The sequence below is a fragment of the Barbus barbus genome (assembly GCF_936440315.1).
Source record: "Barbus barbus genome assembly, chromosome: 13".
Lineage (NCBI taxonomy): Eukaryota > Metazoa > Chordata > Actinopteri > Cypriniformes > Cyprinidae > Barbus > Barbus barbus.
This window is the reverse complement of record NC_136741.1, coordinates 6,195,619-6,210,262: the sequence shown is the minus strand read 5'-3', so window position 1 is coordinate 6,210,262 and position 14,644 is coordinate 6,195,619. Positions and strand designations below refer to the sequence as shown.

Here is a 14,644-nt window from a genome sequence, read left to right as displayed (position 1 = left end):
AAAAAGCTTATTTTTACTTTGTAAGGTTACAGATTTTTTTATTTAATCGTAAATAATGTAATTAAATTATATATATTATTTAATGTAATTGTAAATAATTTAATTATATATTTGATTTAATTGAATTTTAATATGACAAAATGTAATTATATATTTTTTGTACTATCAAAAAAATGCATTGAATTGGAAAAACTAACATAAAACAACATAATATTGCTTTTACTATAAAGGGGAAGTGTTAATACATTTTAGCATTTTTTTTTTATATATAATACTTATTTTGGTTTGATTATGGTTTTTTCTACATATATAATTTTGTACAGGTACCATCCTTTAATTGGTCTGATTTTAAAATTACAAAGCTGGGAAAGAGAATTTATATGACATTTTATATCTTATTTGTTTATTGCCATATGCTGTAACTGATATTAATTTTAAATGAGTTAGTTTGTTTTTTTAAATAAAGTGAAGATTAATACAAGGATATCTATGGATTTTTGAATACATGTATTTATCAATCTGTTATCTAAAGTCTTGCTGCAAAAGTGTTCCTGCCATCTAGTGTTCATAAATGGAACATTCACTATAAGAGAACATTTCCTTTGATTTGAAAGAACACAAGTTACTGCAAACTGTTTTATGACACATTTTATTTAAAAAAACAAGACAAAAGCAAAGTCATAATTCTTCTCGATCCACAAAACCATCTGGACCAAATATCCTTACCCTCTCGCAGAAAATTAAAATATATAAAAGTGTAAGGAACATGAGTACAGTGACACTGTTGCTGTATGTATTCTGTGTATGTGAATGACGCCCCTGAGTACTAATCAAACAACATAGTTACCCATTATTTTCAGGTTGTGAAATCCATTATTGTGGCTAAAAGGGAGCCAAATATCCAAGACCAGGTAGAAGAGCAGTGGACAACACAGATTCAGAAAGGGGTACAAATTTGACAAAACCATGCAAAAACACAATACAGTGACCTCCCTCTTGCGATTCATAGAGTGCCTATATACCGTACAACTGTACACAGTTGTTGCAGACACATGCAAGAAGAACGAAGGAACATTTTTTTAGTTTTCTAATATCAGACAACAATTGCACATAAATAAGCATCCCAGAAAGCAAAATACTCCAAGGGTTTCTATTCCATTATGGCAGGTGTGCTCACTAGCATAAAATGAGCCAAAAACAATTAAATTATCAAGTGTCTAATGAAAGCTAAGGACTGACAGAACACGTAATGATGGCCAACTAAATGAACAATGCCCAAAGGCATCCACAGTTCGTCTTGATTTGTTGATTGGATTTAACAGCATACTTTTAGCAGTACTGTACAGATAAACAGACCGTTCTCAATCAGCTCAGGGCGCAACACAACATGTGTCATTGCAGAACATGACCAGAATCCTTTAAAAAAAGTGTAAGAATGCAGGGATGAGTTAGCAAATTAACAGACAGAGAATAGTGAACATGGGATATGGCTAGAAAAACATTTTCTATTGTAGTTCCACCCAGCTGCTTCAAACACAGCAGCTCTGACAGATTATCTATTTGATCCAGATGGTTTTTCTGCTTCCCTTTAAGGTGACAGCAAAAGGAAACAGATGAAATGCATGTCATCCATACAAAATTAAGATAAAAATAAAGAGCATGAAAATAAAGGTCTAGTCATTCCGACAGCCACCGGTCTGTTCCTGATACACCTCGATCACATCCTCATCTTCCATTCCCAGCTGAAACAGAGATAAAAGAGAGAGTCAATTCTTTACGCTCCTGTACAGCTAAACGTAGCTTAAAGCAGCTGATAAATGCTGCTGTAATCTTGTAGCAAACTTAAGGGAATAGTTCACTCAAAAATTTTAATTTGATGTGACTCAAAAAGGGATGTGAATAAAGTAATTATTCTAATCTGAATAGATTTGGAGAAATTTTGCATTACATCACTTGCTCACTAATGCAGTGAATGGGTGCCGTCAGAATGGGAGTTCAAATAGCTGCTAAAAACTCACAGTTTTTTGGGACTTAATATTTTAATTGGTGGACTGGAGTTGTGGGAATTATTTGTGGATTATTGTGTTGTTTTTAGCTGCTGTTTGGACTCTTATTCTGACGGCACCCATTCACTGCAGAAGATCCATTAGTGAGCAAGTGATCCTAATCTGTTCAAATGAAGAAACAAACTCATCTGGAGTGAGTACATTTTAAGCACATTTTCATTTTTGGGTGAACTATTTCTTTAACAATTTGAAAAAAAAAAAAAAAAAAAAAAAATAGTAGTTTGTGGGGTTTTTTGTACGACAATCAAAGTCACTCCCACTGGTTAACTAGCTGACTCTAATTGTTAAAGAACACTCAGTTGAACAACTGATATGTATCCTGGCTTTGAAGCTGAAACACATAGATCTACCTACCTTTTTAATTATTTTAATGATTTAGCCCAGTTAATTAAAGGCTTTTTATTGTTACTACGAGTGCCTTGGAGTAATTCATCTTTTCAGTTTGATATTTACTTCTAGATTTTCAAAGAGCACCGTTGATTTTGTCAAGTAGTTTGTATTTGTTTTTATTCAGTTACAGAACATAAATGAGCTACTTTTACATGCGAGTATAAAAATCAGTTAATTATCTTTTTTTTTGACTTTGACACTTTTAGGATTATTTGATAAAAAGAAAGTTCAACATTTGTCTGAAATAGACATTTTTGTATCAAATTTGTAACAAATTAGCATTTTAGTACCCAGATTTTACATGTGATAATGAACCAAGTGTCAATACTAATACAGTATCATTCTAGTTAGTATTATATAATAAGAAATACACAGGCCCAACAAAATACCAAGTTGATTTTCAAAGAAACCCTTTTTTTCATATCACATACATGGTGGATGGTGCATGTCACACACCTGTCCATGTTGGCATCTGCATAATTTGGCTAGCTTCTACCTATGATTTGTGCAAAAATACCACAGAGTTTGATAGGATGCATGGCTTTGACATCAAAAGTAAAAGGGAATTTTTGTTCTCTTCCCTTTACTTGTTGCACTTTTAATCATGGAAGTGTGTACTGTACCTCTTTGGGGGTCTGGCTGTCTGCAATTCTCTGTCCCTCAAAAAGAAACCTTAGAGAGTTCATGGGTACACCCTGTATAAAATACAAAAACAAACAATGTCAAAACCCGAAAACACCTCTGAGTGGCTGAACAAAATCAATAACCCATTTCTAATATTTAAATTTATGTCTGACAAAATAACTATTTAGCTGCAGCATATTTTCATGTCTACTGCAGTGCTCAGAATTCCTACACATTAATATATTCCTAGTACATTTTCAAAATTTCATACTTTTCCAAAATCATATTTTCAGTAGATTATTTTTTTAGACTATATTGAACATCTGATAAATGTTTTTAATTCCAACTGTATAAACATATGTATGCATGCTATTCTGTTGCCAAATAATTGCTGCATTATTGTAGCTAGGTACTGTAGATCATGCCAATCAACTAACTCCAAAAACATACAAGTATGAGGTTTTTATTAACACTGGAATGCTAAAATACAAGATTATATTTTATATGCTTTTACACTTTCACTGACAACATACGTTTTAATATATTAAATTCAAATTATAAGTTACAAAATAATATTGTCACTGATTACATTCGTCCAGAAAATTTTATTTTAAAAATAGCAGCACGATATGCTTGCTATCCAGTATGTTAATGTTGGCTATACTATAAATTTCATAAAAACATACATTACCATCATTATCGCTCTATTCAAGTCCTCACCCATATTGATATTACATCATATTCAGTATATAGGACGGTCTCTCACATGTTCTTCACATTCACTGATATTCTCACATTTATAACATGCACTTACACAATGAGAAAAGAACCTAAAACCTGCATATATTCACTTCTGACACATTGGTTTGTACAGTACAGATTTAAATGATTGCATGCTCCCAACTATCTGTATACTGTTCGATACTTATCCAGATCTAGAAATGATTAAAAACCAAATTCCATAATGCAAAGGCAGCCTTTTTTTTTTTTTTTTAAGATGTTTGATACTTAATTTTTGCAGCAAGGGGACATTAAATTGATTAACACTAAAGACTGATTGCTGATAGCTTTAAAATAAAAAACAACTTATTTGAAAAATCCTACTGACCCCAAATGTTTGAACAGTATTGTAAATAGCAAATGTGTGCTAACGATGACTCACCTGTCTCTGACTGTAGGATTCCTTCAGCTTCTTTAAATGTGTCGTCATCTTCACTTTGAAGTGAATTTCACTGTTGTCCTGCAAAAGCCAATTATTAAATCACACATTTTGTCAGAATGACCAAATTGTGATCTGATAACCTGAATTACACGGTGAGCAAGAAAACATCTCTATTTACCTGACCAATCACTTTCAGTTTAATATATTCTCCATCTTTCTTCTCGCCTCCATCACTTGAGGGCTTGGTCTCCTGGTAAAACAAAACGAGAGCCATTAGATTCTGTATGATTGTTGTTTTGTTTCCTATGCAAGGCAATAACTGTAAAACTTATTCTGGAAGTGGATTCAGTCAAACATGTCTTGGATATACTACATTATAAAATAGATCTGATTTCATTTTTTTTCAGCCTGATGCAGTTTGTTTGCTCAGTATGACATCTTCAGTCTATAGTGAGAGAAACTGTAGTGAGCTGTGTTTGGGAGCTTTGACTGGAAGCATACCACTACAGAAAAAAAAAATCGCGGACTGACCATAACACCAAACATAAATTAACATGGCCAAAATGTAACAACTTTACCTAGTTATATAATCTAAACTGAATACAGAAATAGTGGCTCAGATGTGCAGCATGGTCCATCAGCTCAAGCTAATCTGAACTTTGCTTTCAGCGCCCAGAGCTGCTAACTAGCACCTAGGCTAAGTGAAAGATATGAGACAGAAATTCGCCTTTTTTTCAAGTTTAGAAACACAGTAAACGGGACTAATGTACAAAACCCCGGAACCAACGACAATATACGGTTTAAAACACTACAGCGTGACTTTCCCATCCACACAGTCTGTTAGCCATGAAAACTCAGACAGGCTAAAAGATGGGCCCTCTTATTTTCATTTTCTACAAGTCCGTCTTTCTCCTTTCCTCTCACAAACAAGTTCGATGCTATAAAACAGGTTTAAACTCACCGTGTCTGACATGATATTCCGCAATGTACAGCCCTTCTTAAGACCACGATCGCTTGATTTAAATAACGAACTGTAATGTGCAGTAATGTGAGGTTTTGCTCACAACACAGCGCCGTTGGCGTCATCGGAAAAGGGGCGGGGCTTCCCATGACGTTGACCCAACGCTGTTGTTTTTCTCACCACGTTCTTTGAGGATATTGTTGGATAATTTGGTGAAACTTGGGGAGGCATGTACTGTGCCAAAGCCAAGAAATGTTATCTCTGTTTACGGTATTTTTACGAAAGATTCACTAAGGATTAAAAAAAGCACCCAAACATTGTTTAAAAACAACATTTTTTAAGTTGGACTGTGGATATTCAACTTTAAATAATTAATATACATTATAAACACACAGAGCGGATAATCTGTACGTTAACAGTTACTACGAAAACAACATGAGATTCCTCTAGTTTAGACGATAGTAGGCTACACATGCGCACATCGCTGGTTGCCAACCGCCGTAAAAATATAAGAAGAAGAAGAAGTACACTTGCGCACATTTTATAGGTAGTACTGCGCATGCTCATACTGTCCCCATGTGCGCCTCGTGGAAAGCGACTCCTTGTAGCGGAAGGCTCTCAATGTGGGGAGCGCGGCAGTGAACTTTATTAGAGCAAGAAAATAATCAAAATGTTAGTGTTATTTGAAACTGCCGCTGGCTATGCCATTTTCAAGGTAAGCATGTTTGTTGTGTTGTTAAGTGTGATATGTTTTGCAGACGTATTCATAGATTTGGGTTTACTATTAGCTAGCCAGCATAACTTAGTTAGCAGTGCTATCTGACCAAAGCCTTTCAGGAAGTCGCGTGTTAAACCTTTGAAGTATTTACGTGAATATACGTGATTTTTTTAGCAACTACGTACTTAACGAATTGTTTTAGTGTGGTCAGTGAGTTTTGGGCCGGCGTGTGTTATGTGGCCTGCTCCCCAGCACAGCCACGTTGTGTCTTTGAGGCTGCTTATGAGAGCTCTTCACTGTCTGTTCTTCGCGTTAGGACGATTTTGAAATCCATCAGTCGTGGACAATGTCGTTTAGTTGTTGCACAAACTGTGATATAGCCGAGAAATGCTGTTTTACATAGGTACGCAGCTATTAAAGAAGCTCTTTACAATTTAAAGCGGCATGTCAAGGTGCAAGGGTCCACATGGTCGCTCATGTCGAGCACTGTATGGTTTGAGTTTAGGCATCTAAAAAATGACAGATAGATGGATTGTGACGGTACACTTTAATCATCGGCGTTTTGTTTTGTGCAGGTCTTGGATGAACAGAAACTCCAGCAGGTGGACAGCCTGTGGAAGGAGTTTGAAACGCCAGAAAAAGCCAACAAAGTGTGAGTTGTACTTTTGTAAATGTAATTTTCGTACTGTTTTGTTTAAGAAATGTCCATAATTAAGCATTTTGTTTATGGTAGAAATGCACATCTTTACCTTTCATGGGAAACCTGGAAATACCAGAGAACCTTAAATGCTGTTTTGCATGACTAGAAACAGGGTTCCTTGGAAAAGTATGGAAAAAGTTGTGTTTCCAGACTTTTGACGCCATTTAGTTTTTTGATAATAGAAAATTAAGAATTTTATGCAAATTTATCTTACAAGAAGTGAGGTTTCATGGCAGCTGTTTAGTGATCGCCAAATATGACTGAATGAATTCAAGGTGCACTTTTTTTATTATGCAAAATGCAGGTTATAAGCATTTTGGGTTTCTTCACACTATATTCTTAGCACTGTATTACATAACCTCAAGGACCTTTGCAAAAATAAAAAATATACAGACTTTTGTGTGCGCACAATGAACCATTACATTTAGTATATAGGACAATGCACACCTGTTGTGCCATCAGCCCTTTTCGCGGTTTGGTTTCTTGGCCACCACAGAGTATGCGTTACCTAAGGTCTTGAAATATGGCATACTGCCCCAATGAAAGCCAAATCTTTTATAGACCCTTGAACTTGGCAAATGTTATGCCATCAGCCCATTTCATGTCATGGTTTCTCCGCCGCCACAGAGGATGTGTTAAATTAGACATCAGGCCTTGAAATTAGAGGGACTACCATAAGAAAAGCAACATTTTGAGCAGGTAGATCTGTTAATTCATGAGCATCCATGCTCTCGTTTTATTCCTAGTAAGATGGCAGTGATGCACAAAGGAAATAGGTTTTATAAAACTAGAAATTGTAATGTGTAAGCATGCAAAACATTACCATGCACATGTTTCTTGAGGACTCAAAAGAGTTTCTTGTGCATGTAAAAAATTATTTTTTTTAGGGACTCTGTATGTTGTCACTGAGAAAATCAATGAAAAAAATAAATAAAAAATATTTACAGATGACTGTGCTGTATACCAAACATAATGCTCTATGAACCATTTATGTTAAATATGGCCTGAAAATCTACCGAGAGGTTTGGAAATTTGAGTCTGGAAAAGTATGGAATTTTGAAATGGAAAATGTGTAGGAACCCTGTAGAAAAGTCAGTTTTTAACAAGTAAATATCTGTAGTGAATATTTTAGTTTAATTAAGATATTTTCTTGGACACGCATGTTATTTTAAATGTTTTTGAAATCCTTACTTGGTAGTCAAACAACTGGGAATCTCACCACATTTACCTGATTGAAATGTGTGGGAAAACTAAAAAAAATAAAATAAATTAAATCTTGATAATCCGTCACTGTGTCATAATCTCTGAATATTTAATATTTTATTCTCATTTGTGCATTATCAGTAACACCCTATGTCTATTTTTTTTTCCAGTGTAAAACTGAAGCACTTTGAGAAGTTTCAGGACACAACAGAAGCTCTTGCAGGTAACTATGCTGAATTGAAACATCAACACATTTAGTGCTTTATTTATAAATGCAAAGCAGCTTGACTGTCCTTCAGCTGTGTGTCTATGATGTTTCTGTATTTCTGACTCATGCATGAGGTCACCAAACAGTAATTCGTCACTACCACTGAGACCACAGATTTCACTTAATTCATATGTTTCTAAATATATTATTAAAATGTAAGACAATGTTAATATTAAAAAGCACACTGATTCAAAATTCTTTGCTTTTGCCTGTCGATATCAGCGGCCACAGCGATGGTGGAGGGGAAATTGGGGAAAAGTCTGAAAAAAGTTCTCAAGAAAGTTGTGGCCAAAGAGGCTCACGAACAGCTGGCCATCACTGATGCAAAACTAGGAGGAGTCATTAAGGTAAATGGTGGGTTTTCTAAATGTTGGGGAAAACCCAAGTACAGACCAGTGCAGTTTGCTATATGCATTTCATGTGTAATCGTGTTAAAGAAATTTGCTTTGTGAAACACTACAAGCTGTGATGATGATGACCTTTGCGTCATGTTGCTGAAAATTCATGAGGCTTTTTTGTCACTACCTCATCTGAGCTTGTTTACTCTTAGACGTATGGTTTGGTAGTGGTAGAGTTATGGTTAAACATCAGGGCTGGTAATTGGAAGGCTATCACTAGTTCTATGCTGTTAGTGCACTGGAAGTCCCTTTAGCTGACTCTTTTTCGCCCCCTGCAGGATAAGCTGAACCTGAGCTGTGTGCACAGCCCTGCTGTGGCCGAGCTCATGAGAGGCATCAGAAACCAGATGGAGGGGCTTATCACAGGTCTTCCTGCCCGAGAGATCAGTGCCATGTCTTTAGGTTTGGCCCACAGGTTAGTTTACAGTTAAAAATCAACAAAAATCTCAATTTGTTTTCTCGCGTCAATGATTATTTCTTGCTGACCGATTTCTTTGAGGATACTAATCAGCATTCGTCACTACCACTGAGACTCTTTGAGCAGATATTCACGTTAATCTCAACACATGGTTTTGCACATCGATTAACTGTTTTTTTCTTATTTCCTCTCAGTCTTTCACGATACAAGCTAAAGTTCAGCCCAGACAAGGTGGACACCATGATTGTTCAAGCCATTTGTAAGAATGTTTATTTATTTGTACATACTTGAGCCCATATGTAGATGGGAATTGGCTTAAACAGCTGTTTACTCTCTTACTCATCCGCCCACCTGCAGGTCTGCTGGATGATCTGGATAAGGAGCTCAATAACTACATCATGCGCTGCAGGGAATGGTACGGCTGGCACTTCCCAGAGCTTGGCAAGATTGTCACTGATAACCTGGCGTACTGCAAGAGTGTCCGCAAGATTGGTTAGTACATGCTTGTAAGCATTTAATGAGGATGTCTCGTTCAGATCTGTTAGATGCTTTTGTTTTGTGAAAAAAAAAAAACAGCAAGGTCTAAAAATCACAGAAAACAAACTTAGAGAAGTTAGATCAACCAAAAATTAATGCTCAGGGTATCTGCCGATACCTGGGTGTATATCCGGTTATACAGCTGTATGTACTACTAGCCCTGTATGAATTGATACATTTATTTTATGGTGTGCTTCACCATATAGATAGATACAGAGTCTGGCGAGTAAACAAAGAAATATAATATATACCCCCGGTTTCACAGACGAGGTTTAAACCTAATCCCAGACTAAAATGTAAATCTGAGCTGTTTCAACTGAAAGAAACTTGAACTGACTGATCTTAAAATATTCAATATAAAAAAACTATCAATAATACTGATAAGATAATCATTCTATGAATTCTACTAAGAACAATATAAAATGCACTAAGGATTAACGAGCTGCTGGATTCATGAATATTAATCAGGTTGTGTGCGTTCACTCGAACTGATTTGCTGAAATCAAAACGGGGACGATAATAGGTGAGCGCCGCCAACCAATGAGATTGTCGTTTGCGCATTAGGTCCGCCTACTACCAGAGAACCCAGCAGTTCTTAAAAGCTGAAGAATTCCAAAGGAACTCCGTTATTTTGACAGGAAAATACAGCAAAGAATATAGTTTGCATACCATGCAGAATTGACGCGCTATATTTAAGACTCTCTCTCTCTCTGCGTGTGTGACAAAAAAGCAAAGCGACGGCGAGTCGTTCGCTTCACACTAGAGCTTACAGTATGTCAAATACACGTGCGCTGCGCATCCATTCAGATGAACTGAAAAATAGCACAGATCGCTTGACGGAGAGTGAAACTCTGAAGTGCTTTGTGCTAAACTTATACAAAGCCTCCAACTCTTACACTGACAAGTAAACAAGTAAAATCTGAGAATTTATTAGCCAGTGGCAAATATTAGACATCATTTAGTTGCCCTGGGTGAAGATTTAGTCACATATGCGAGTGATTTACTGGCAATGTGCTAGCATGTTTGTATTTCTTCTTTGGTGCTCTAAATAGTGGTAACACAGCACAACTTCCTGTTTGCATTCTGAGCAGCGAAGAAGAATTGATTTCCGATCTGCAGCGTTAAGCAAAGCTAGCGGGCATAACTATAGGTCTTAAGAAAATGGTATCGGATCGGTACATGGGTTCAAGTACTCGCCGATGCCGGAATTTTTTGTGGTATCGGTGGAATTTCCTATACTAGTATCGGAATCGGAACAACCCTACCTCAGATCATCCAAGATGCAGATGAGTTTGTTTCTTCATCAGAATAGATTTGGAGAAAGTTAGCATTACATCACTTGCTCACCAACTGATCCTCTGCAGTGAATGGGTGCCGTCAGAATGAGAGTCCAAACAGCTTGCAGCAGATATTTATTTTTGGCTGAATCATTCCATTATAAACAATAAGATTAAATAATAGGTAGATACATTTTAGTTTTTTTTTTTTTTAATTCATTGAATTGTGTAAGGAATATTTGAATTCTATAAAAATAATATAAATATCTAAACTGAAGATTTCAAATGTAGTGTTGAAATTAATTTTTCTTGTTTCAAATGTCTAGGTGACCGCACAAATGTGGCATCATTGGATTTGTCTGAGATTCTACCAGAAGAGATCGAGGCAGAGGTTAAACTAGCTGCAGAGATCTCCATGGGAACAGAGGTGTCCGAGGAGGACATTGCCAACATCATGCACCTGTGTGACCAGGTGTGTTGAATATAAAAATTAAGTTTAGTTGATATTTCAGCTTTTGGTTTGCATGATCAGTTCCATTGTTAATTGGAAAGCAGTTATCATTTCAGGAAATGCATCTTCTTTAATGTATTTCTATTTTTTTTATTTTCCCCCTTAACGTCTAGGTGATCGAAATATCAGAGTATCGCTCACAGCTGTATGATTATCTGAAGAATCGTATGATGGCGATTGCACCCAACCTGACAGTCATGGTGGGAGAATTAGTGGGAGCCCGTCTCATTTCACATGCAGGTGAGAAAGAAAAAAGAACAGAATTGTGATTGGAAATGTTAATTAACTTGTGATTTAAACATGAAAAAACTTGTTTGTCTCATCAGGATCTCTGCTGAACTTGGCCAAACACCCTGCGTCCACCATTCAGATTCTCGGGGCAGAGAAAGCTCTGTTCCGTGCTCTGAAAACCCATCGGGATACGCCCAAATATGGTCTCATCTATCACGCCTCTCTGGTGGGGCAAACCACAGCCAAGAATAAGGGTAAAATCTCCAGAATGCTGGCTGCCAAAACGGCACTTGCCATCCGTTACGATGCCCTGGGAGAAGATACCAATGCCGAGATGGGAGTGGAAAACAGAGCCAAGCTGGAAGCACGATTACGCTACCTGGAGGAGAAAGGGGTTAGTTGATATAGTATACCATTTATTTTTGATTATGTCGCAAGCAGTGATGAAGATGGCTTCATGTCACAGTCCTGAAAATACAGTGTGGGTCATTAAGTCACTATCTCTTCTGAGCTTGATTTATTGGCTCTTTATATGCAGTTGTTGTATACAGCACTTCTTTCATAGGAAAGCATACCAAAGCAAAGCAACACTGTGAGTGTCTGTATTTGCAGTCAGAATGATAAATCCTTGATAAATAATTTTATTTTCTGTCTTAGATCAGACGAATTAGTGGTTCAGGCAAAGCTCTGGCAAGGGCTGATAAATATCAACACAAGAGGTGAGTGTTTCTTCATCCAAATTGTTTAGATCATACTTCACAACAACACTTTTGACACACTACTGATAAAATATTTATTTTTAATGAAATAAATGAACTTTTATTCAGCAAGGATGCATTAAAATACCCAAAAGTCACCCTGAAGATATTGATGGTGTTACAAAAGATTTTATTTCTTCTGTTCTTTTGAACTTTATATTCAAATCCTGAAACGACAGCTAAAAACAATTAAGTTACAATTCCCAGAAGTACTTATTTTATATTTTTTTTAAATTAAAGTATTAAATTATATTTATAAATGATGCTATTTATTGAATTTCTGCCTGTAAGATCTGTAACTGATACAGGAAAACGTCATTGCAATTATTTCTATAACATTTAATCACTAGCCAAACCTGAATTGGGACAGCGTTAGATTTACATCCATTCTTTTACTTCCTGCCAGTGATGTAAAGGTATACGACCCATCTGGTGACTCAACACTCCCCACCGTGTCAAAGAAGAGGAAGATTGAAGAGGTAGAGGAGGGTGAGGAGGAAGAGAAGCCAGTGGAGGCTAAAGCTAAGAAAGTAAAGAGGGATGCCCCCACAGAAGGTAAACTTCCATACAGCATTATGCTGAGACTTGACCGGTGTTGCAGACACGTTAAATGCAGATGAACATTAAATAAATATTAATCACAGGAGAAGCAGAGACACCAAAGAAGAAGAAGAAAAAGGAGAAGAAGAAAGCGGAGGAGGAATATAAACCAGAAGAGGAGGAGATGGCCATCAGCCCAGCAGAGGAGGTGAGAGGGGTGGAAAGATAAATTAATCTGTGGTTGATGGTGCATTTAATTCTTTATCATTCTTTAAGTTCAGCTTATCTAGAGACCAGGTTTTACATTGAAGCTCTTACATGATGTGTGTTAAGTACATCTTGCAGTTTCTACATGTTACTATTTATGCTTTATAGACGACAAAAAAGAAAAAGAAGGAAAAGAAACGAGCAGCTAAGGAGGAGCCGAAGGAAGAGGAGGAAGAAGCGGCAGTCAGTCCAGCAGAAGAGGTGAGGACCATGATGCCAAACGCGTTTGTATCCCATTTTATTTTATAAAATCTAAAACAGTTTTTTTTTTTTTTTTCAGACAACAGAAAAGAAGAAGAAAAAGAAGAAAAAGGTTAAAGAGGAGGACGACTAGATGAATTGGACTCTTTTCCATGAACTTTGCTGTATATAAAGTGACTCTTTTTATAGTTTTTGGACATCATATGATGGTCACATCCTTTTTCTGTGTCCGGCCCAGCTCACAATGAACAGTTCCAGTGGACTGTTGTTATTCCTTTAAAAAAATAATTTTAATTATAGGATATTTTCTCTCCATATTGCTTGATTGCAAGAGAAAAGTCCATAAGATTGATATATTTTGATGCTCCTCCTGTGTGTTGAGTGGTACTGGATCATACAGTTAGTCTTTTATAAGTGAATGGATTTAGTTTAAAGTGACGACGGGATCACATTATAAAAGAAATATCTGTGAGGAGTACGTTTTTGATGTAAGACTGGGTCATTTGTGTCTCAGGATTATTAAATACTGTATGTTTCTAGTATGTTGGCTCATTGACTTTTGTTTTGTGTTTTTGTTCATGGTTAATGCATTATAGAAAGTGTGCCGTTGATTTGTAGTTTAGTAAGATAGTGGTCGTTGAACTTCAGTCACGGTGCTGCTTGCCCAAATCTGCAATGCTGGACCTTTTTTAATTAAAAGTTTTTAGATTCAAATCCAAAGCTCTTTGTTCCAGATGATCTCAATCCCAAAGAGGAAATAAGATGCTGTTTACAAATGTAATGGAGATGAAACTCTGGACCGTGAGGAAATTTAGCCAAATCTTAGGATGGAGTACTGTGTGTGTGTGTGTGTGTGTTTTACATTCCTCTCTGGTTCCTCCTCTATCCTTGTTCCAGTAAGATCAGGCCAAGTCAAGAAACTTGGCCAAAATACAGCATAAATTTAACCGGCCATCAGCATGTACTAGGTCTAATGAGCAGGAGATAGAGCAGCTATTTTGATTATCTCTGTTAACATGAGAGGAAGTGACAGAATCTGGATATCACTGGGCCTCTGAGCCAAGATACAGTAAATCACAGTTCTTAAGGAGAAAGCAGCTCGTTTTTAATATTTGTAGGCAAGAAAGCATAGAACCTGATTATCAGTTTGCACTCAAACATGAAGTGCAAAAATGTTACACCACGTTCAGTTTGTTTTTCACCAGGAAATGCAATGGCTGAAATTATGTTGGAAAATAACCAGCGTTAATTTAAACTGGAGTATTTTGCTTCTGGTGGTCTTAGACATATATATGCTTTAAAATTATATATTGCTTCAGCAAAGAAACTGTTAACGATCTATATCAGTGATTCTCAACCTTTTTGACTCCAAGGCCCCTCGTTGTCCACAATATTTAAAGGCTCCGTGACTTTT

The 14,644-nt window shown here is 36.5% G+C and overlaps 2 protein-coding genes across 2 annotated transcripts; one reads left to right on the top strand and one right to left on the bottom strand.

Moving 5' to 3' along the window:
* Window positions 1-382: 382 nt before the first annotated feature.
* Window positions 383-5,713, bottom strand: LOC306879644 (small ubiquitin-related modifier 1-like). The gene is made up of 5 exons (XM_079432779.1): window positions 5,204-5,713; window positions 4,421-4,492; window positions 4,243-4,320; window positions 3,080-3,151; window positions 383-1,742 (listed from the first exon to the last, which is right to left on the bottom strand). The coding sequence occupies exons 1-5, from the start codon at window positions 5,213-5,215 to the stop codon at window positions 1,674-1,676; spliced, it is 303 nt and encodes a 100-aa protein (XP_079288905.1). The 5' UTR covers window positions 5,216-5,713; the 3' UTR covers window positions 383-1,673.
* Window positions 5,385-13,941, top strand: nop58 (NOP58 ribonucleoprotein homolog (yeast)). The gene is made up of 15 exons (XM_079432778.1): window positions 5,385-5,918; window positions 6,497-6,573; window positions 7,995-8,047; window positions 8,315-8,439; window positions 8,769-8,905; window positions 9,103-9,167; window positions 9,266-9,400; window positions 11,049-11,194; window positions 11,347-11,473; window positions 11,560-11,858; window positions 12,122-12,183; window positions 12,629-12,777; window positions 12,867-12,970; window positions 13,138-13,230; window positions 13,310-13,941. The coding sequence occupies exons 1-15, from the start codon at window positions 5,874-5,876 to the stop codon at window positions 13,361-13,363; spliced, it is 1,671 nt and encodes a 556-aa protein (XP_079288904.1). The 5' UTR covers window positions 5,385-5,873; the 3' UTR covers window positions 13,364-13,941.
* Window positions 13,942-14,644: the final 703 nt, after the last annotated feature.